Genomic DNA, 24,527 nt, shown 5'->3' with positions numbered 1-24,527 from the left:
TAAATCAATGTGACAATAATACTGATAAAATTACGGGTTAATCCATATGGCAACAGAAGGGTCAAGTGCGACAAAAAAAACTCAAGCCTGCAATTTATTTATTGACACTAATAGGTTACTCTTTTCACCACAAATCTGTCTGTAAGATGCAAGTGTTTTTCTAATGCAAATATAATTTGTGGAAAGGAAAAAGGGTAGGCCACCAACTGAAAGAAAACATTTATTGAATCAAAGTCAATACTTTCCTTTTAATATCTACAAGCCAACACTGAACTGACTTTATTCAAGAATGAACACAATGTACAAAAAAAGTATGTCTGTTATAAAAATATGTCAATTTTTTTTCCTGGCTATTGAGCTGAAAACATTTTGGCAAGTGCAAGATAGTTTTGGCAAGCAAATTTAAGCTGCTATTACCAATAACAAAGATCAAATAATTTTGTAATAATTTTGTAATAATTTTGTAGTATATTTAAGAGTCATTGTTAAAGTGGCATTGGAAATGCTAACCCCTAAAAAAAATATATGTATCACTGCACCGCCATGTACTTATGCATCCAGACAACTGAACATCTCATCAGGAATCAGAACCTTTATCAGCGAACACTATCCAACCTACTTTGAACTATTCAACCAGATAAGTGACATCTACCACTGAAATACAACCTAGGGAAGGCAAACTACCTCCATAGCTGTGTATTTTATGTGTTGTTTACAAACAGAGAGAGAAGCTTAGGTAGATTCATAGATATTTAAATCACCAGCTGTTGCAATGTGAAATCACGGAAAGAATAGAAAGATAATAAAGAATCATTTATGACAGTAGTCTACATGCATATTTGCACATAGAAATGGATTTGATTAGGATCAGTTATGCCTTATTTGTTTAGATGGTTTGGGTCTTTTTCCCTCATAAAAACCTAATGTAACCAGGCCTCAAATAATTGACTTCTCTAAAACCACGAGCAAGAAGCAAAAAAGGGACCACTTATAGAGATAATCTGAAAACAGTGCAATATTAAAATGCAGTTTCACAACATGTGAAAGAGACATGCTTTGGAACCTGAGCAAAAGGCATTTTACTGACTTAGTAAAAAGTCACCCTGTATGTTGTTTTCATTGGCACCGGTTCTGCCAGATTAGTATGTCGCTCTTAGCAACTTCCATGGCCCTAAATATTTAGTAGTACACAGATACTGCCAACTACTTAGAAAGGTCTACTAAACTTTTCAGCCAATATTGCAGGCAGTTTGACATGCTGCTACTGGAAATGACTGTACAGGTTGAAATTAATTGTAGAAAGAAAAAGAAGCAGCCAAACATGTTGCTCTTCTGTGTAAATAGACTAAAGCGATTCCACAACACTTAGATACGGTACTACACTGGTTTACAGTCTCAAGGTCAGCTCTTTCAAAATAAATATACTGAACATTTACAACAAATGCCTCATGAATGCAAGCTCTCTCTTTATTATTTCAAGACCAATTGGATAAAAACTAAAATAAAGACATGACTGAAGCAGCTAAGTTACAAGTCCTTTTCAGAAACAGGCATGACTTGGTGCTACAGCAAAATTTTTCACATCTGCAGTAAGCATTTTTTTTTTCTTTTAGCACCAAGCAGGCCACCATAAAAAGCAACCTCACAAAGCATGCGGTCATCTACTCTGGTGATTTTGTATGAAATAATTATTTGTGCTTGCAGGTCTCAAGACCTTTAAAAAATTCAGTGAACTTTAAGTAATTGAAGACACTAGTGGAAACTCATTCTAAACTATTTGAGTGGAGAAAAGATTAAAAGACTAAAAAGCAACAGAATGTTGTGCATTAGTATTTCTGAGGAATGAGGAAAGCTAAGATTGGTGCTTTAATGTGCCTTAGAACAACTAAAAAGTGACAACCAATCCTAAACAGCTCTACGTCCATGATACTGGTTGAGGCCAATGCGTGCATGCCCCTGAAAGGCACAGTCGGACCAATCTGATAAGTGGCATCATCAGAGCAGAACAGCAACTTTTCACTGGACTAATCACGAAGGGTGAACAATGAGCCATCACTTCTCTTGTCATGAGCACAGAAAGCAGTCACCAAGGCAAAAGAGAGGACACAGGAAAGAAGATACAGGAACTCACATAAACCTAAAAGACAGAAAACATGCATTAAACCAAGTTTTGAGCATTCGACCATTTTCCAACTGCAATACTGCTATACATTGATTAAACACCATACGTCTTATGGAAGCATTGCAAAAGTAGTACCATAATCATATCACAAACTTAACTTTTGAGATTTGTTTTACAACTAACTTCACCTGCAAAGATCAGCCTACAAGATCGCCTTTAGTTAAAACACGCTTAAGGTCAGACTGACACAGTCAGAACAATCTGCACTCCATTCTGTGAAAAAGTAACATTCTTACAAGATAGCTAATTTTTTACTCAGAAATGGATTTAAAAATTGGTCATCATAAGGACACAGATTTTTATAAGGAGATAATTATGAAACAGTATGATTGTTTTTCATACTGCTCTAACAGCGCCTAAGAAGTAGAATGAAATACTTACAGGAAAGTTATCCCCAAGGTTATCCTGCCTTTGTATCTACAAGTTGCATTTGAACATTTGCAGATATGCCACCTCCATAGCCTCCCTTGGATTGCATCTGATTCTGAATTGAGCTGACCTGGAGATAGAAGGGAAAAGAGGAGTAGAGGAAAGAAGAAGAACAATGAGTTGTAGCATCTTCTTGCTTTTATTTTTTCTCTAGGTTTAATTTCCAAGTTCTCCTTTGTTACCAGTAAAGCTATATTACTTTTGCACAAGAACACATGCATCCAAGCCTTGCTGAAATTTTAACTTCAGCATGTAGCTCAGCAGAAAAGATCAAAGAAGTGGTGCTGAGGCAAAAGTTTTTCCTCTCTCCTAAAGAAAACTGGCTGATTCATGGTTTCACTGACCCACTTGATTAATAAAAAAAATTTAAAAAATCAAATCTTTTACTGGCCTTGACTCCACCTGACAAACTAAAATTTATCTTGTTATACGGAAAACATTCTCAGGCAGGTATAATGAACCATACATTTATCACTAGGTAAACATAATTATCTTAAAGATATAATATCCAACTTGCAAATATCTGTATGGCTAATTCAGATCATTAAAACAGGGTTAAACTAGGATTTCCTAAATCAAAAAAATGGACCTTTTGGTTTGTGGAACATTTTTGATTTATCTATTTACATGACAATATACAATGCTTGGCTTAATTGAAACTGATCCTTTAAATGGAGGACATTTACTTTTTAAACCTTAGTAAATCTGAACTTTCTTGAACATAGCTCATTTGAAAGTATTTTTAGTCTGATGCATATAAATCTTCATGCCCCCTTTTTCATGCCTCATGTTTCAACACATGCACATCCTGCTATGACTTTCACTGCCTCTATCACCAAACAGAAAAGGAAACCCATAGTTCTTTCCTGCTTGCGTTGCATGAGTCAAAATAATCATGGCCAAGTGCCTGCAGGAAGACAACTTGAATCTTAAAGGTTTGGCCCTTTTTTCTCTGCATCCCAGAGCATACATAACAACTACACAAAGAGTGGAAAATAACATTCATTCAAAGCTATGCCTGCAGGGCACCACTTGCAATTATTTCATCTATGCTCCTCCTTCACAGAGACCTAAAAACACCACTGGAATATCACTGTGCTGTATTAAAACAGCACAGGAGAAATATTTCCAAGCAGCTTGCACGATATTCCCTGTCTACGAAGATGAAAGAAATATATTTTAATTCCACAGCAAGCAAAACACAGGCACAGAATACATCAGCAAACTCATTCTTCCACACAGTTTTTCAAACCTATGTGACAAAAGGGCCTGTTTTATTGATCTGTATCTTCAATGGCATATTGCTATGCAAAGGATTGTGGTTTTTTTATGTATTTAAGCAGCACAATGTAAAACCATTTTATACTTCGGCCTTTTGCTGAAATAAGTGATACAGCTACAGCAAAGCAATACTGCCATCTTATTTTTCTTCAAGGAAAAGTGTTCAGGACCAATTTTCTAGTGCATCTGACGTCAAAGACTACAAACTCAGTAAAAGAGTGTGCTGAAGTGCATGGGGACGTATTTAAGAACTTGCACATTTTACCAAACCGCTCATCTTCTTCACTAAGCATCTTTTGCTGCCTATGGAAAAAAACAAAGTCTGAATTCAAGTTTTTTCCTTGAAAAATAATTAATCTACACATAAATGTATTCACAAGAGTGAATATAGGATGTTGGTCATTTTATCTGAATGAACTCTGAATCCAGCATAAAAAAACCTACAAAAGTCTCCAGGCCACATCACCTTTCCACCTTAAAACTTGCTTACAAGACTTGAAAATTTTGGAGAGCAGCAAATCAACACAAATTGCAAGACTGAAGTATAGGTTTTCAAGGGTATTTCTAAAAGTTAGACTAATTTCATGAGTCACACATGAGTACGTGGATAGGAAGTATCAGTCTTAAATTCAGAGACTACTGCCCTTAAAACAGAGAATGCAACAAATGAACTAGTCTGCATTAACATTTCAGCAGCTATTTTGTATATGAAAACCTTTGTAGGAGACATACAATTTTAAAATTGCTATGCAAAAAAGGTCTAACATTTGTAGGCTTTTAAGGTGGCATTTTTTCTGAAGCACCCTCCTTTTGAGGCTGAGCAACAAGAACAAGCACTGTGAGATGCAATTTTTGGTTTTTTTTCTTTCCCAAAGATGCCGTGGCCTTTCTCTGATGATACGCAAGAGCAAGGTTCTTCTCTCTTATGTCTAATTTACATGGGACTTAAGGATTTGAAAGATTTTGGAAAGGAAAGAGGATTGTACCCATTAAGGGTCATGCAAAGTCTTGTGTTGCTTATGCATCTCATTAAATTTCCCTATTTCCTTTTTTTTTACTCTCCCTTTCTGAATTAGGAAACAGCACAGACAGATCTTGAGAAAGAAAACAATGGAAAACTACATGAAATACATGAAATCAAAAACTGAACTGAAGAACATGAAGCATCAGAAGAAAGAAATTTCACCATGTACTGTGAAAGCAAAATAGGGAAAAAAGGGATGGAAATGAACAAGAAACAGTGCACAGAGGGCTCCTGCTGTTTAAGTACACCTCTGACAAAGAATCAAGGCACTCTACAGAGAAGGAAAACAAAACCCAAAATATTTCCAAATTATTCTGAATAGTCAAAAAATTATTCAGTCAGAATTGTGAGGATGTATATCAAAGAATAATGGTGATGAAAAAAGGCACAGGACAGACAGAAAGTGAATAAAGAACCAAATATAAATGGAAAAACAGTAAATAAATTGCAGGTATTCACCAAAGGTACCCAAAAAAAGAAAGCACAAAGAGGTTCCTGAGGGATTGTAATGTCCATACTATAAAGGAAATTATGCAGCAGAAGAACATGTGAAGGTTAACACTGTAATCTTGGAATTTACACTGCGAAGAATGAGTGTGGAGACCACCACAGAAGAGGCAGAAAATATGCAATGTGATAAAACAGAGATTTGAGCCTCTGAAGCAGGGGGAGTGGGAATGATTATTTTTCAATACAGATACTTTCCATCTAGGATCAGAAAAATCTTGCTGGTCATTGATGCAGCACATTATCCAAATAAAAAAAAAGAAAAAAGAGAAAAAGAGCTACTTAGAAGCATTCAAAACGAAAAAGTTTATGTAGAGAGACAATAATGATTACCTACTATATGGGGATAAATTGGGTATTATGCAAGAAAAGGATGAGAGCAAACAGGCAAAAAGTGAAAAAATAAAGCTTCAGGCCACCTACACAAATCTCAAATGAGGCAGCTCAGCTGTGAGACTGAGGAAGGTTCCCTCAGGAGAAACAACAATTACTAAAAAAGCAAAAGCCACACTTTAAAAAAGTAATCAAACAAGCTGGTCACGTTAGTCTATTATTTAAATTTATAATGGCTTTAAATATTAATGTAATATATCATTTATTTAATTTATTTATAAATTAAATTATTTATTTATATTATTTAATCATCATATTAAATAAGGAATCAGCTTTAACTAAATTTTATCAAGTAGAATTTGTGTTTGGCCATTTAACTTGCTTACAGTTTTACTAAACTTTTTTTTACTAAAAATCATTTCCAGCCCACTATGTTGTTTTTGTAAAACACTTTATGATGTTGAATTTTCTAGCTATATCCTTCCTCATTACATGCCAAGTTAGAAAAAAATTTTGTGTGATCTCAATAATGGCAACTTAAACTAGTTGAAGTTGAAGTGAACTCCCTTGCTTACATTTAAGCTTTTTTAGCTCTGCTTTCCATTCTGATATTTCCAACAGACACAGAGATTTTTCCTCTTTGTCAACAAGTCTTTGTCATCTCCAAATATGTTTTCCTTTAAAGACTATTAATAAAGTCAACAAATACTTTTCATCTACATACAACCATTTTCTATATTTTATATTATTGACCTTAGAAACAGATTGATATTTCACAGATATTTGAAGCTCTAAAACATACACCTCTTTCCATAAGCTAATTTTCATTATTTATCTTAGCTTCTGTTTTTTTACTTTCAGACAGCTACAAATATTTATTGAGGCCATCTTTCACAGGAAGCTACAAAATCTTACTGTGACACTGCTTGCTCTTGAAATAATTCACGCTGCAAACAGGGCTACAGAATATAGAAAAAGCTCAGCAAGAACACCTAAACATAAATTTGTTTGCACCATAAACTGAGGTAAGTTAGAGTTCTACATGAACTATATTTAAAACAGCTTGAGGCATTTAAGGTAAGAAATCTGGCTAACTATAAGACACTTGTTTTTTTCTATGTAATACCTGAGTATATTTTCAAGTATACATCTGTTTTGGTTCATACATATAATCAGAGTGGATTTTTAGTTTAAAAAGTATTCTATGCAATTTATACAGCATCTGAAATGTGTTATCAATAAATATAGGAATTAAAAAATAATCTGTATTCTTGAATGCTAGTGTTTAGGACTTGGAATTAAAATGCTATAAGGTCATTCTTCAGTTTCATATCGATGCTTTCTTATAGCTGAAAACTCATTGCTTCAGCTACAACATACAAATACAGTGTTCCTGTATTCTGTCTAATATGAAATTATGTTCATCCACTCATGCTTACTGAATTCATTCCACTGAACAGGTCTCCAGATCCTACATGAGCTGTGTGAACAAAGTTTGTTGGCTCCCCAATCATGCTTCGATCAATCCGCCGTCGTCTTTTCTGAAAGGAAGGTAAAGAAAATATCTGAGATTCACTGAAAAGGCAAAAACTACTATACATTTCATAAAAGCAGAAGTTAACCATCTATAGGAAGGATATTGCATATACTGTAAGGCATTTTAACAGAGTCAAAAAACTGAAACCAAATTCTGAGTTTAACCAAGCCACTAGTATTACTGTCTTTTTTACCTGGAGGATGTGTACCAACAAGCATGGATACCACTCCCAGCATTTAGGCCAACAAAACATTTGTTAATAACCTTAATAAATTCCATATTTATTAACCAGTATTTGCAATGTTTCATACAGTAACTTCTGCCTATATTTGTATTTAAATCATGGTGGGACAGATCAAATTTGAGTAATTCAAAACAAGAATTAATGATTAAAGTGTGTTAGAATAGTCTATGAAGCCACTAACTTACAGAATTTCTTATCTGCATGCCCTGATATTACTGTTTGCAATATACTTCATGGCAATGTCCAGAACAGCACCTTGAGTTTGATCAGGGTTAGTTACAAATACTTTACTGAACTCTGAACCCATACACTCAAGATCACTTCCAGTCTGCATGATTCTCGACTGTGAGCTGAAGGGGTCCAGTGCAGTACTAAGGCAAAATGGCAGCTCAGGGACTCTTCTGATTCCTATACCATGTGACAGAAGGCAAGAATTGCTTAAATTCTGCTTCCCAATTTTCAGAGTCACAGCTTCATTTTTTAGTAATCTAATAACATGCAAGTAAAAAAATTAGAGGCAGTAAAGAATTTCTCTAATTAAAGCTGCTTTGGTTGCCTGCCTCCAGCTAAGCATAGCATTTAAATGATAAAAACAAGAAAACCCTATCCTCATTTCTTAGGCCAGAGCCAGGAGCTTACATGGAGCAATTCATGCAGTGTGTAGTCACCATATGCCCATACTCTGAAAAATGCCTGCATTTGGGGAAAAAAAAAAGCCACAAAACACAGTTCCAATATCTCAATTTAAGGTATGTTGTACAAATTAGAGTTTAAGAGCTAAAAAGTTACTTGAGCTCAATTGAAACCTTCCTATTACCTTAAAGTTCATTCAGTCTTGTTTTTAATGATCTCTATTTCTAATTGGCTATGAGGTTGTAAGACCACACAGACTCAAGGCACGAAGATACATGCCTCGAGTGGGCTAACTACTATTTCAATAGCTACAGATGAAATCTTTATGAATCAGAGTCCATACCTATGAGAATACATCATAAGGTTTAGCCAGCAAGTACAGAACACATTTAGTCCTGTTCTGCCCCTTTTCCCTATTACAAAAGGAGATTTCAGTAGGTTTCAGTACCTTCTTGCATGCTATGAATAGCTGGGATGAGGAGGAACACATAAAATTCTGTGGGAACAGCTAAATACAATGTTCTGATCTAAGCTAAAACTACTAGTTTTCTCTAATTCCAAATAATTTTGCAAAATCAATTGATCAAATAAAACATTCCAGCTGTAAAAAAGTTGTATTTACACCATCCTCTACTGTAATATGCTGTAATGTTGACACAGAAAGATGATCTAGATAGCTGTATAAAAATACACTACTTTAATTAAAACACTTAAAATTATTTAATACCTGCAGCAGCTGCCTTCTCCCTCTTTTAAAAAAACAGCAACCAAATGTATGTATCTACACAATACACCCATAATTCATTTTAATAGATTTTTGATGCAGAGAAGACAAACTCAAAGACTTTAGATTTTTCTTATCTTGTTTATGAGTTTTTAGAACAATTAAAATTATTTTTTTTCTGTTCAAAGTAGCTTATTTTACTCTTTAACTTGTTAAGATCACTGGCATGCCATTAACAAGTGCTGGATCTTGTGAATGACTGTAAATGATTCTCCACTAATCATCAGGTAGTCAACCAGTAACCACTACTTAAACTGCACTGCCACCAAACCATGCCTCTTATCTTAACTGAGTTCCTTATCAGAGGCCATCAGCCTGCTACATCTGCCTGACATGTGCCCACTGATGTGAGCTCCATGAAGCTATGGATCAGTATTTAAATGCAGTGCCACAAAATAGTTCACTGTGAAAGTGAATAAAAAATTGATTTACTTTTTTTTTTCCTGCAGGAGTACCCAGCTTGCATTTACATTACTGTTTTAGCTTGGATCCCAAGAATGCTTTTGAAGCAGCTTCACGAATTCTCACTTACCATGATTCAATGTTAATTTTAGACTAACCCTGGAGTGCAAAAATTACACTTTTTAAAAAATGAAGCTGAACTAGAAGACTTAACTGATGTTCTCCCATTGCTATCAGACATTGAGGCCAATGAACAAGGTGAGCCAGGCTGGAGTAGATCACAAGACACCTAATACACATCATGACTCCCCAACAGCAACTGTGCTGCTGTCCTACACAGCTGATCCTACTATAATGTGCTGTTCCTGTAGACATGGTCTCAGCCACAACCAAACTGACCAATTAGAATGTGTAAAGACATGGGGAGCACTGCAGAAAACAATCTCTTTACAAGGAGTGTAACACAGGAGAAAGCAGTCGGGGAACATGCTTGAAAAGGTTACAAAGCTTTTACAGAGGACACTAGAAATATAAGCTTTGCCAGGATTTCGTTCTGAGGTTGTATTTTTTGAGGCCTTGTATCTGTAATAATACGTGCATAACAATGTACGTATGCTAATGTAAGAATTAACACGAGATTGATTTTTTTCAGTAAACTGAATTTGAAAGAAGCAGCACATTCATCTCCTACTTAGGAAGAAATTAAACATAGTTATGCTCATTTCCCTCTACCATCTGTGGCTTTCCATGCTCTCTCCTTGTGCAGCTCACAAGCCTTCTTACATGACTGATCTGTTGGGGTGAAGGACTGATTTTGTGTTCTGGGAGTTAAAAGTGCACTGCTTGGGAAGTGGCCCCTGTCTTCTCCAGAGCCATAGAAGCTGTGGCTGATCAGCTGAGATAATCACCATGACTTTCAGGAGGGAAAGACACATCAAATACTTCATGTTAAAAAGAAATAAAAAATGCTGACAGGGCTCAGCAAAATTTAATGCCACTAGGCTTCACCCATACCTCAAACTGCCTGACATCACACCATAAGTAATTACCCCTAGAATACATTTACACACCACTGATTTAGTAATAAGTAGTAATGAAATGTGACTAAAGGTGATCTATAAAACAAATGAATGTTTATGACACTAGTGCAAAGAACTTCAACATAGACACCCCTGAGTATTTGTACCATCTAAAGCTTTGTTTTCAAGATGTTTCTGACTAAAGAAATAAATGCCCCAACCTAACTAAATGTCAGCCTAACTACAATGAGTCCTGTGTCCTCTATTTGCATTCCCTGTGGATTTTTTTTCTAGCAGGAGGGAAACAGAAGAAGGTTCATATTATAATTAGCTAACTTGACTGTTATCTTTCCTGACAGTTTAGGTCAAGTTGCTAAAACACTCAGTATCAGCAGACAAAAAACATTTAAAATCTGTATTACAGTATTTTTCCCCTTTGCCTTGTGCCAAAGCACTTCCCCTTTTACTAGGAGGGCAAGGAGTGACATGGTTGCCTGCCTCCAGGCAGATGAGACGAGAGGAAAAGACCTGTAGAAGGATCCTGGAAGTGTACCATGAAGTGCCATCATTAATGGCTTTACTCAGTTTGTTCCCTTGACAGAAAGCTGAAGAATTTGGACTGCGAAGTACATACCACGCAATTTTTACATCATGAAAAGAAAAACTGATCTTGAAACTGAAGCAGAAGAGATGCAGGCTTATGTGTTAAATGTCTTAAGAGGAATGGAAATAGTGTGAAGACCCACCTAAGAAGCCCTGTTCTGAATGTGTACTAGATGCAATGAAACAGGATCACATTTCAGTTACCACAGAAATGAAGTAAAAATTGATCTTTTCTATTCTTAACCTGCAAGTGACGCTTTGCACCCACACAGTAGCATTTCCTTCGAAATACAAGATTAGAAATCAGAAAGCCTCCATTAGTTGCATCATAAAAATATTTTAAGCCTGCAAGTTTCTTGAAACTTAAAACAATTTTAAACTTTTGCCTAAAACGTTAAACTAATTATACCATTTATTTAACCTGCCCTTCAGCAAAGCCACAAAAATTTGACTGAAATGCTGTTTTTCACAGTTCCAAAGACTACTTATGGCAAGAAATTCAAAACTGTAATTTGTTTCTTTAAACATACTGATGGATCCAGAAGTATGTAAAATTTCCTTTCTATTCCCCTGTATTTTTGGCTTTCAGGGAAGAAGTTATCTTTTTTCACTATCTCCACATTTTGTCCAGAGTTCAGGCTGCACTTCTTCAGCTCACGCCCTTTCATAAGTGATGGCAACATTTCTGAATTAGGCAAGCTTTCTGCCTGTATGATAAAAACAAGTTTGGGAATTTTTTCTCCTTCGTGCAGTAATGCACCCCTCTCTGCTCTTCATGAGAGGTCCTCTCAAAAAAAAAAAAAAAAAGGTTAAGACACAGAGTAACACCAAGGCCTCGAACATATTAAAAAAACAAAATTAAGTGATGTCATGATGTCACTTAGATCTTGGAAGGCTGACAATTACTTTCCTGCTAGAAGCTGAAGATGCAAGTGAAGTCAACTTTAGTATGAAGTTTCATACAAAGATATTCCAAAGTCAAGTGCCAGCCTACATTTGGTGGCTATCAAAAGCAAAGCAATCTGTTAAGCTCCAGAAGAGCACATTCTGCTAATTCTACACCAGATATTTTGAGATGGCTGTGACAGACATATCAGAAATCCAAGTCTAAGTGAAATATAAGTGACAACAGCATTCCAAAGGATCCTACAACACAAAAGTCTGTGTGGATTCTACCTGCAGCAGGAAGTTCTCAAATGAAAGGGGTACTGCAGGTGCAGATGAGGAATGTGCACTGAAGTACATGGTGGAAACTGAAGAAATTCAGGGGGGATGATGTACTATGGCCTCATTGCGAATACAAAATCGCTGAAAACAATGCTTCTTTATTAAAATTCACACATATGGCATCTTTCTCCTATTGCTTACCCATTTAATTTATCCCACTTTAGAAAACAAGAAAAAGTGCCAACTCATTTTTCCACAGAGAAATGTTCTTTATCCAGCTATATGATGTCCTGGCTATTTATACCTCAGGATCTCATTAAACTAAACTGTGAGAAACCAGACAACAGAATACCCACTGTCCTCAATGTCTACATGAGCAAAAAAGCAGTGGCAAGGACAGGCTGGATCTTTGCACCTCACTTTGAGAATAACAAAATTTGGTATGTAAGTCACAAGTAGTAAATCCTTGTTTTAATCACTCTGCCCTAAAACTAACACAGACATAGTTATGTTTGGATTGAGGAGAACTTTTTTAAAATTAATACTTGTTAATATCATCAAGCTATCACAAGGGAAGGATAACTTTCCTACTGCCAACTTTTTAGCATTTACTCAAATATTATGAGTAATTTTTAGTAACTGTTTTATACATATAGTTTTTACTTATTTCATATGCAGTAAAAATACACTGCACATAGCATATTTATTAGTTGCTTAAGTTGCATCTAAAGACATTTTATTGTCATTCCATATTTATCTGTGTCCCGAAAGTACAGGGTACACACAGTACAATACATTAGAAAGGAAATAACATGCTGATCTGATCTATCTAGTCTGATTTTGTGCAATGTGTTTCCAACCAGATCCAAATCAATATGAAGTGTTCCATACATAAAATGCCAAGTTATGTACCTTCCTTTTTTTAATCAAGATTATCTAGTCTTTCATTTTAACTATCTGTAGAAGAGGAAGTTTCGTTCAAATTTGTCACAATTTCTCCTTATTCTTCAAGACACTATTATTTTTCATGACATACTATTTTGACTTGATACATAATGAGGAAAAAACAAAACTTTGTACCATGCTTTGGCATCTCAACTGATACAGAGTAAAAACATCAGCTTCCAAGATTAATTTTCCAGTCTTGTATCAATTTCCTCTCTAATTTCAGACTATTAAAAAATAAAATTAAAAGGAGTGGAGATTGTGTAGATCAAAGTATTAGTAACACTCCACATTTCAGTGGGTTATGGCAGGAACATCTGTGGCTTCAGTGGGCCCCGTTCACCTGCAAGGCTTGCCTTCGTGGAGTCAGCAATGCTTACTGTTGGCTGGCAGGCTCAGCAACCTTGCCAAGCCAAAAAATAGTTTTCCCCTTTCCTTAAATGAATACAGTCACAAAACAGGCTTATCTTTCTTGGCAAATGCTAACTAAAGAAGATTTAATTCCTCTCCACAGCCTTATTTGAGATTTAATAAATTTACTTGCTAACTCCCTACATGGAAACTCTCCCTGGTGAGCAGAGAACTAAATGATCCATCTGCACATTATAAAGAGTTGCTTTGCAGAATGGGTTTCTGTGGTCAGAAAATAATCACTTAACATTGCCGCCAAAAGGTTTTCTTTTTTAAAAGCAAAAAAAAAGACTGTGCATCCATAAACACTAGAAAGCTACACAGCTTTTAATACTTGTCTCCACAACATGAAGATGAATTTTGACTGCTAGCTCAGTCACTACATAGGCATCAAATACAATAAGAAACAATACACTCTCTGATACTTCCTTGCAAACCTGCCTTTTAAGTAACAGTATGGTAGTTAGAACATAATGAAATACAATAACTTTTAACATCATCTAACCCTTTGTAACACTAGGAGATCTAGTGCTAATACATCTTTCCATTCTAAACCAATCCAAACCCCAAACACTCCTAAAGCAAAATAAATCCCAGTAAAGCCACCCAACTGCTACTCTTATGATAGACAGGGCAAATGCAAAGAAGGAATATGCTCCTGGTTTTCCTCAGTATCTACCTGCTATATTTGTTTTCACTATATTTTGTTTTTGCATTATATGGGTGCACTATCAAGACACTGATAATACAGATACGATATGGATTTTTTTAAATTAAATAAGAACTATCAGACTATAGGTTCTCACATCTATTGTGTTTGACGTTTCAGAAATAACCCTCAATCAGCAAGCTTTTTTTTGAGAACTTCTGTTACTACTTCTTACAGAATAAGAAGTAGTAACAGAAGTTCTCCAAAAAAATTGTGGTAGATGTGATAATTTCATGATTACCCAATGAAAAAAGCAAACTCTTAATATGAAAATTCCCTTTGGGTTCTTTTTACCAATCAAGATAAGCATCCCTGAGGACATTTCAATTATAGAACTGTATGAAACAGAGCCATTGCTGACTTTGTATTCAAAAACTCAGCTGAAACTTCAAAAGCAGTTGCAGGCCAAAGATTAAAAAAAAATCCCTAGGCAGAAAGCTAAGGGAAGGATTTAATCAAAGAGAGTCAAGATAGTCAACGATTTCAAGATGGAGAATTTGGATGGTCAGAGGAGAAACTGAAACCCTTTGCTTTATTTTCCTTCTTTGACCTTTCATACTTTTTGTATCTGCTCTTAAAAAATACCAGCAGCAAGACTCCCTCTGCTTTGGCACCCATCTGATTCTCCAGACACTATCACACAGGAAGGGCTAGGTACTTGCTCAAAATAGGAAGCATCAGTTCACCCCGTAGATGTAGTTTTCTGTCCTCCCACACAAATGCTGTTCTACTTCCAAAATAGCCTCATAGACAGAACATCTGAATGTGTCTCAAGACAAGCTGTGGTCTGAGTGATGCGTCTCAGTTCCCAATAGTGACCCATCAAAATTGCCTAAAAAGGTTGCAGCATCTTGCATCAAACTCTACATAAAGGGGCTGTAAGGGCAAGAGTATCCCTTGCATTTGTTTTTGGGCATTGAATGTTTAAGATGCATTTCTCCACACTTTCCACCCTAATTAAGAACCTATAGATTCACGTCAAAACCAACAAAAAGTATGTATGCATGTGAAGCTGAAAATCTAACACCCATCTCTACCAACTAGATCATGAGGTAGCAAACTAACACTGTGAAAACAATGGCTGGATGTATAGGTTCATCAAAGAGTCAGTGTGATATTTTTGAAGAAGAAAGATTGCACGTTCCCTAAACATTTCCCTGAATATGGAGGTGTTCTCATTTTTTTCAGCTGTTTTAAATCTGTGAGGTTACACTGCAGTCCATCATTTATACAATCTCCAAGTACTATATAAGAGTTGATGAAAGAGATACCATACAGAGTAATATTAAAATTCCAGTCAGCAATAACATATGTTTAACATTTCAGTGTTTTATTCAATTTTTGAACCATAAAGTGACAATGAGCATTTGAAGTGTAGGAGCCCACGTACTCTCCCAATGAGCCAGAGCAGACCTATGAGTTTCAAATGCCCCATGTCAAAACATGTCCCACACAGAAGAAAGACAGAGACACACAACTAAGGTAATGTGCAAGATAAATTGAAATGCTAGACACTGCCTCCAAACCACTGAATTTCAGTGACAGATTTATTCTAAAGCAGTAACATCTGATATCTAAGCCCAGCATAACGATGTTCTAACCAAGGCTGTGATCTCCATCAACAAGATACCAAAGCCGCTGCCCTCACTAAAACACATTTTTCTCAGTCTCCTACTTGGGTAGTTTTTAGCAGATTGTTTAAAGATTCCTGACTGATTAAGGATCTTACAAACTGTGGCTTCATCACAACAGAAGCAGGAGGAAACTGGCACAGGCTTTCATGCCAGCTCTTAAGCAAAAGAGGTAAGTAGCAGGTCTCCAGCACACCCAGCTTTCATTAAGTTTCCGAAAGTCCATGATGCCTCATGATTTCTCTAGCTAAAGGAGTTAGGAAATAGAGACTAAGGAATGAAAAGAGGTAAGTTTTTTAATAATGTGAGCTGTTACAACTAGCATCTAATAAGCCGATTATCATGTGTACACTGGATTTAGCTTTTACAGCAAAATCACTTGGCACTGACTGACTGACTCAAGTGGAAAAAAAAAGATGAAATACGATTGTCTGAGCTCCTCAGGAAAACAACTAGTAGTTCCATTCATGTATATAAAAAAGCAAAATTAAAGGAAAAATAAAATAATCTGAAATGTCAGCAAAGATGGCATCATTAAATTGTTGCAAAATCAGATTGATTTTAAGTTTCAATTTCTCATCAAATCTATTTCATAACTTTATACATCAAACTGGATTGCACATAATCTCAAAACAGTTCCTTTTTTTTAGCAAATTCACCACCTTCTAGCATCTTTTGAAGTATAAGCTTTTTGGTTTGTTTACACAATATTCCATTATATTATGATGATGTTAGTCATCATATGACAAAACGGGCAATTGTAGCCTATGTTTTCTAAATAAACAGGAAAAAATTGCCAGATGAGGTCAAATGACTCTGAAAGACAATAGGTCTTTTAAGAAATGTGTTTAGCTCACACATCAAAGGGAACTTGTTTCATTCTAGATGCTTGAACCACCTTTAAGTTACACAGTAAATCCGAATCTATTCCTTGGCATTAGCTAGAAAACACTGTCCTTTTCAAAAAACCATTAGTAAAATTTTAAGTTGACATTTGCAACTTTCAACTTGGCTGTCATTTTGTCCACAAATTTACTTATCCTTCTAATAATTTTATTTTTATTACTTTGGGTGGTTTAATGTCTCTTTAACATATTTTTTAAAAAAGGTATTAAAAAAACCCAGTAATCTAAAAGAATCACCGATTTTTTACTACAGTAACTATACTGCTTTAATGTCTTTAAACTGTGAAGTCTGACTGTAGATTAATAGGTAATCAATCAAAGGACAGTAGAGCATGATGAAAGCAACAAATCCTAGACTCAGAACAGTCTAGATTGGAAGAGACCTTAAAAGACCATCCTCTGACCCCTGTGTTTCAACTGCCCTCCCAACACTTTCCACCAGAACACACTGCTCCAAGTTCCTGACAGGAATGTGGCAACAGTAACTTCCCTGTGCAACTTGTTCTAGTACCTCACGATCCTCACAGTAAGTAATTTCTTCCTGATATCTGATCTAATCTAATTCTACCTTCTTTCATTTAAAAGCCATTCCCCCTTGTCCTACCACTAGCTGCACTTGCAAAAAATCCCTTCCCAGCCTTTGTAGGCATCCGTGTCTGTCACACCAGCTTTAGTTTCTCAGCAAAAATCAGAGTATTATCATATTAACTCTACCCTTACAGCTGAATAACGTCCAATAGTTTAAGCTGTTGCATGGATTGAGTGCTCATTATTGGCCTGTACAGATGAAAATAAAGTTAATTACTGAAACTACAGAGTCAATCCAGATCTATGACATAGGTAAGAACAAAAACTCTGCTGTACAGGACGTAGGAAGAGAGACTGAGATACTGGGTTTGCTCATCTGTAAGAATTGAGACATCTCCTTGTGGTCTTAATGGTCTTCCATTACCTATATAGGAGGGAACAGAAGGCAGACAGCCATGAAGGTGCACAGCGGCAGTTTGAGAAGTTACAGCCCAAAGTTACAACACAGGAAACACCAATTAAACATATGAATACAATAAACATTTACGTAGGTGGTCAAACGCTGGACCAAAAATCCAGTGAATCTGCATGCCTATCCTTTGAAATCCCCGGAATACAACTGTTCCTGCACAGTCTAGCTGGTTCTGCTTTGAGCAGCTGCATTGCACCAGGTGGCATCCAGAGGTGTCTTGCAGTCTAGACTACAAGCCTCTAGCTTCAGATGGTGATGAAGAGCAGGCTGCAACTGACCTTCCTGCATATTCTCCCCCTGTTGTATTTTTCTTACACCCCTCCATAACCAAAAATGATAATAACATAAACCAGAGGTTAAATGAATGATATAACGACTCACCACAGCACAAACTTTCTGGGAACTTCTAATAGCTTCTTATAAAAATCAAATCACAAAGTCTTGATAAAAGCATGCCATGAACTGTATCATGTTGAGCTTTCTTTCCATTCACTTACTGACCTTTCCCAACAAGAACACAGGAAATACTTGCAAGATCATCTGGCATGATGAGACCTGTAGTTCTCTGAGGATGTAGCCAGGATTACAACATGTAGCCCCTCCTGCTCAGTCAAATGAACGTCTCCTTACTTCCAAGATACAACACGAACAAAAGCTTTGGGTGTGCTTAAGAATACTGAGCATTGAAACAGTTTTGTTAAGAAATTATTAGTCTTATTGTAAGACTTCCTAGAGCTAGCTGACTAAAGAGGTTTGTTATGTCTTGTGTGTGCAGGTGTCTGAAAACATTTGCATCTTGATGGAAGCACACATGTTGCATAAGGTACATTACATGCAAGCCTTCTCTACTCCTTTGTACACTCTGCATCCTTTCCAACACAATGATATGCACATACAAAATTTCACTGCAGAAAACTAAAAGAACAAAAAATAAGCTGAAATATTACCTTAAACAGGTAATAGCCACTGTCAGACACAGGATCCTCACACTCACCATATAAAACCAATCCCTTAGTAAGCTTAACGCTTTCTCTGGACCAACTAAAGCATCTACTGCTCTCAAGGTAATACCCCTAAAGGCACTGCCATATGTTCTCACAAGCCTGCACATTCTGATTCACCTTTAACTATGACAATAAATCAGGGCCCACGTGGTAATTTCAAAAAATCTCTTTATGAAACTCATTGTAATTCCCTTACTGGGAATGGATTTTCATGAGTTATGGCACTGTTTATTTTTTAGCAGTAGGATTAATGAGTGGAAGATCTAGTACTTTTGCTACAGGCAAAGACAAAGCCACAATATTTAATAGCAATATCTCAGGAATCAACAAAAACACACATAGTGAATTCATGAGTTTTCAAACACCTCTGTGAGTATCATCTTAGAAACTTGGCATTAGTTTGCCCAGATAGCAGCAGCTTCTGGTTGGTATATGTGTGTATACATATATATGCATATATATGCAACAAAATACCTGAATATTTTCCTATTTTTCTAATAATATACTGTACTACTTACTTCTCAGTGAAGTTTTACCAAAATGAACTTGCTTTAAATGTAGATATTTTCTTTTTTTTTTTTTCTTTTTTTTTTTTTTTTGGTACAAATCCCTTTTTAAGGGAAATGATCCCATTACAGCTTTCTGTGTCTCAGAGACACACTCCTAACAGCTAACCTTTCTGGAGATCCTCCCATTGGCATTTCCTTGCTAAGTTATTTGTCACCTGAGTGACCTCAGCATTGTCTCAGGGTTGTCCCTCCTGATCACTTACAGCCTCAGCATGAGTGCTGTCACGTAGCCTTGGATACCCCATCTGCAGTAGGGGAGAAGAACTTGTAAGCATGGAATCACAAATTTCCTTCAGTGGCAATCCCATTTCTTGCTCTTCTGAGGACTTCTGCAAAGCTCCCAAATTTGACTGTCAGTCTGTTCATCCAGCTCATTTTAGGCAAATCATTTTGTAAAAAATACATCCCAAAATACATTATTATGTGACAGTCTGTCTTTGCTTGTGCTTGAGGCATCAAAGCAAAAAGGAATAAGAACCTACACAAGAGAAGGAGGAACAGCCTCCCATGTTCTTCCCATACTAAGAAAAATAGTCACACATTTGAAACGTGATCTCACTAGTGGACATTGAAATGGTGACACTATACACAAAATTAAATTTTTAATTAAATTAAATTAAAATAAAATACAATACAATAAGCAGCCAAGACAATTTAGCAAGGAGTGGCCCAGTAGGTATTTCAGAGATCCTTACACATCAAGCCTACACACAGCATGGCTAGAAGCATCTCTGGAAGAGCAGTCAACCAGAAAGTCTTAAGGAATGTTCAAATCAGCAGCTGTGCTTAGACTTTCTGCTCAGCTTTTGACATATTCAGAATAGTAACTAACACAAAAGCCTATGCCTGATGTGAGGCTAATATCCCCTAACGACAGAAGGGAAGTTGTTCAGGAACCAAGTTCCAACAGAAGCATGGCAGCAAAGGAGGAGCAACACGGTGTGCCATTGAAAATCTGTGGGTTCAAACGACAGACAATAAAGACAAAAGGACATTGTGTAGGAAAACTAATAACGCACTGTAAGCCTACATATTTTATTACAACAAGGAACATAAAAAGGAAGTCCTTTCAAGTGTCCTGCTTTCCTTGGCAAAACAAGGGAATCTCTACTGCCTTGTCCAGAGTCCCATCAAAAGGAAAGCACCCATTCCAGACATGTACAGACTCTTTTGTGTAGTCTTGCTGAGGCATGCCACAATTCCACAGGTCTTGAGTGTAAACAATCACTACTATTTCAATTTCATCAAGTAAGGAAGAACCCCATATTCCTAACTTACTTGTCCCATTCTACTCCTCTAAATTCAGTATTGTTGAAAAGATGTATTCAGGAGCAGTAGCAGAAAGAGCTTCTTACTGTTCCACTAGCTGCACTACAGAAATTTTGTTAAGTCAGGTACATTCACTAGTCATAATTTACTGCTACACTCACAAGTAGTATCAACAACAGCACACCATCATTTCTAGAGATAGTGTTGGCTGTTCATACTATTAAGGAGAACCTTCCTACTTACTAATGCATTTCTGTGGCAGCCTATCCTTCCTTATCTTGCAGGTTTTCTGCACCAAGTTATCCATGATAAATTTATTCCTGCAAAAGCAGATTTTCTTTTGTCTATGTCTTCTACTTGTGTATTTTTTGATACCATTACATACAATTCCCTCAGCCTAATATATGCAATTCTGAGGCTGAATTCACTGCAGAAATCCAGGAAATATATAGTGTGGTTTTCTCAGTGTGTCAAATCTAGTGATTTTACAGACTAAAATGAAATATTGGAGCTTCTTATGACAGGAAGAATAGGAAAGCATGATTTCCTATTGACAGCTGCACAGGAAGCTTTGGCATTGCAACACTGAGCACCATGGATAAACCTAAGATTTTGCCAGGTTCATGCATTATTGGCAACTTCAGGGCAACTGCATCCCAGTTTCACAAGTATAGTCAGCTTCTCTCAAAACCAAGATACACCCAACATCAGCTTTTGGCTATAGATTTGCAGTGACTGGCAGTTAAAGTCAGAATGAAGAATAAAAAAGAACAATAAACATACAGAGCAAAATCAGGTCTTCTGAAAAGCTGCTGGCTGGGAATTTTTAAACTGGCTGCATAATAATAACTGTACATTATTTATAGCGAGTATTTTTCATTTTACTCTTCAGCAAATGGAACCATGGGATATCTAAAAGGACAGAACATAACTCCATATTCCTAACAACTAGAATTATGAATACAAAATTGAATAGTAATTTTTGGTAGGAAGATAGATATTGTTCCTAAATTAAAGAAAAACGACAACAACCAAGATAAAATATTATCACCACCACTCTGTGTTTCATAATCTGAGAGAGGACAGGTACCCTTTACTAACACCCAGGTTTTCAGTGGACTATGGTACCTACACCAACTAAAGAAAAAAGCGTTGAACTACTGGCTTGGCAGCATGACAACTGCCAAATCTTGACCATGTTTGATTATTTTAGGAGTTCCCTAAGCCACAATGTCATCAGGCTATATACCACCCAGAAACACGCTTCCATGATCAAGGCACAGAATTTGCAAGAATTGAATTCTCTTCCCAGATTTCTTGCATGGTTTCTATGCCTAAACCTTGCTTCACCATCTCACCAGGTTTCCCTGAGCATCTGACAGTGTCCTTGAACAGAGGCTTTAGAGTGGCCAACTACAACTGCTGTCGTGTAGACACTGACAATGCTTCTCAACTGTGGTAAAGTTTTAGACTATGGAGAGATGTATATTACATCAAAATAATTTAGACCAATATTTGATGCTGGTTTTCTCTATAACATCATTACAGACAATTTTAAATGTAATTTCTTAAGCCCTGAAGGTCATTTTAATGCATACTGAAAATGCAAATACATTGAATACAATTTTTGAATACAGTATTTGTCAAAACCCAAGGGAAAAAAATATTCTCCACTACGAACACGACAAAGGTGTTTGCTTTCCAGCTGCAAAGCTAAAAAAAAATCAAGATTCAGCATTTTCATGAGACTCAACATATCCTCTTAGGGATTACTACATAAAAATATTGAGAAATTCAAACATTTCTGCCCTTCCCAATTGTATCCCAGGAAGGTTTACTTTCAGACCACTCTTCTGGGTTCAGGATTGTATAGTTACAGTTCATTTTCTTTTCAAGAAACTAAACCACATAAATTTGCATCTGGCTGTTTATCTGTGATAACAGTAAAAGCACAAACCATACCACAGTCTGCGTATCCTACAGAATTTCTTGTCTTCAGCATCATAAAATAAGTGTCTGGTATGTTTGGGCATAAAAAATACTTTGTCAGTAATACTCACCCCTGCAATGCCTGCAGAGCCAACATTGCTAAGAACCTAAGCTGAATTCTATTCCTTCTTGGGCATGACCAAATTATTTACTAAATTCCAGTGAGCTGAAGCAGGGGGATTGTTCACAGAAAGCTTTCTTGTACCAGTGTGGGAAAAAGATTCAGCTTGACTCTCTGAACACAGTGGGAGCTTGTAGAGCTGGCAACTGGAAGTTCAAAAGTGATTCCTTGTCAGAGTCAACCACTTGATGTACATTTTAGTGATCAACAAAGAACTTTAGGGTAAAATAGGTTTTTGAGCTGTCTCAGAGCATCCTTCAAATGGAAAGGTTTGCTGGTCATTTAGATAAAAGTTACAAACACACCAATATGAAATAAAATCTCACTCCCTTTATAATTTTTCTCTCTTTTTCACTGGGGAATAATGTGAGCTGACTAATTCTAGAACACTAAATACCATAAATTGTTATGTAATGTAAGGTATTGTAGGGTACCTGGTCACTATTCCTATAATAGAGATAGATCAGACTAGTGTAAGCTCTTCTGTTTTCTTTTACTAAACAAAGTGAACTTTATTTACACAGGTGTCTAGTCTAGAGGCACTGAGAAACAGACAAAGATATTGCAAAACATGATTTTGGTGATATGAAACATGCTACTAGTATACAAGGAGAATAATTTCACTGACTCGGGGGATGATCAAGACACCCTCACATTTGTAAGGTGTTACAGCATTTGTTTTGCAGCACTTATGTCAGGTGAATACTGGTCCTGTCAGAAACTCTTCTTGTTTTATAATCTGATTAGATACAAAAAAGCTGTTTACAATGAACATCTAGTAAGTAAAACAAAAACCAAAAAAAAAAAACAAAAACCAGAACCAAACCATGTAATCCAGAATTAGCACCATCCATTTTAAAATCTAGCTATAATAAATTTTTGCCTTAGCACCCAAGATGAGCTGCCTTCAAAGAAAACCATGAGGCTTATACACATGCCCCATAAAAACTACTAATAAGCTTCCAAGAGTATCTTTGCAGTCAGCAGGATACCAGGGAAGCACCAAGGAAAATACTCGGGCAGTTGGGTTTGCTGTAATTCAGCAGATTATCCCAAAACAGAAAAAAGAACCCAAAGCAAACAAAACAACTCCACCAACTAAGCAGCAACAAGAAGAAAACCCCAGCAACAGAAAAAACAAAAGAACGACCACTACCACCAACAAAACCCCAGCCAAAAACCCCCCCAAAGCCCCAACCAACCAAAACAGACCAAACAAAAATCAACTAAACAGCAAAATCCAACCCATAATACAGCAAATATTTTCACAAATCAGAAAAAATGTCTTTGCTATGTAGAAGAACCTGAGGTTCACAGCCTGCAGAAATCCCCACAGTATTCAGCTCTTTAAACACTAAACCAGCCAACACACAACTATCTTCATGCCTCAGTCACTTTTTTCTCTGTTTTTAATCTAGGTGTGTATGTATGAAAAGGTGTGAACTTCCTCTTCATTGTCTTCTCTGTGTAGGAACATTAATCTCCTTTAATAATGGAAATATTGGCATTTTATTCCTGAGATCAAAAGAGCAGCTGAATCTCAGTGATGTGAGATGCATGGCACATGTTTTGTTTCTTTAGGGGTAAGACCATGCAAAGAGGCCTCGACTGCATCATTTCTGGTTTTCCAACAGTCAGTTTAATCCATGCTTTCATTACAACCACATCTTTTAAAGGTTTTTAAATAGTTTTTAAAAGCAATTAATTAAGGAGCTCACACACAAATCTTGTTTCTTTATTCCCCAAACTACACAGATTGAAGCTTTTCTCCTTCCTCCCCTAAATTTTCCTTTCTTTGCATTATTAACCCAGAAGTAATTTAATTTTTA

At 36.3% G+C, this 24,527-nt stretch overlaps 1 protein-coding gene across 7 annotated transcripts in view; it reads right to left on the bottom strand.

Moving 5' to 3' along the window:
• Positions 1–207: 207 nt before the first annotated feature.
• Positions 208–24,527, bottom strand: part of CDC42SE2 (CDC42 small effector 2) — an 83,366-nt gene continuing 59,046 nt past the window's right edge. For all 7 annotated transcript variants that reach the window (XM_077172254.1, XM_054651656.2, XM_054651660.2 and 4 more), the window contains 3 exons: positions 7,196–7,297; positions 2,564–2,681; positions 208–2,137 (listed from right to left, as the gene is read on the bottom strand). In XM_077172254.1, the coding sequence (XP_077028369.1) occupies positions 2,583–2,681; positions 7,196–7,297 (201 nt within the window). In that variant the 3' untranslated portion in view covers positions 208–2,137; positions 2,564–2,582. The remainder of the gene's footprint in view (positions 2,138–2,563; positions 2,682–7,195; positions 7,298–24,527) is intronic.

The sequence above is a fragment of the Agelaius phoeniceus genome, chromosome Z (genome assembly GCF_051311805.1).
Source record: "Agelaius phoeniceus isolate bAgePho1 chromosome Z, bAgePho1.hap1, whole genome shotgun sequence".
Classification (NCBI taxonomy): Eukaryota; Metazoa; Chordata; class Aves; order Passeriformes; family Icteridae; genus Agelaius; species Agelaius phoeniceus.
This window is presented reverse-complemented; position numbering and strand designations above follow the sequence as displayed.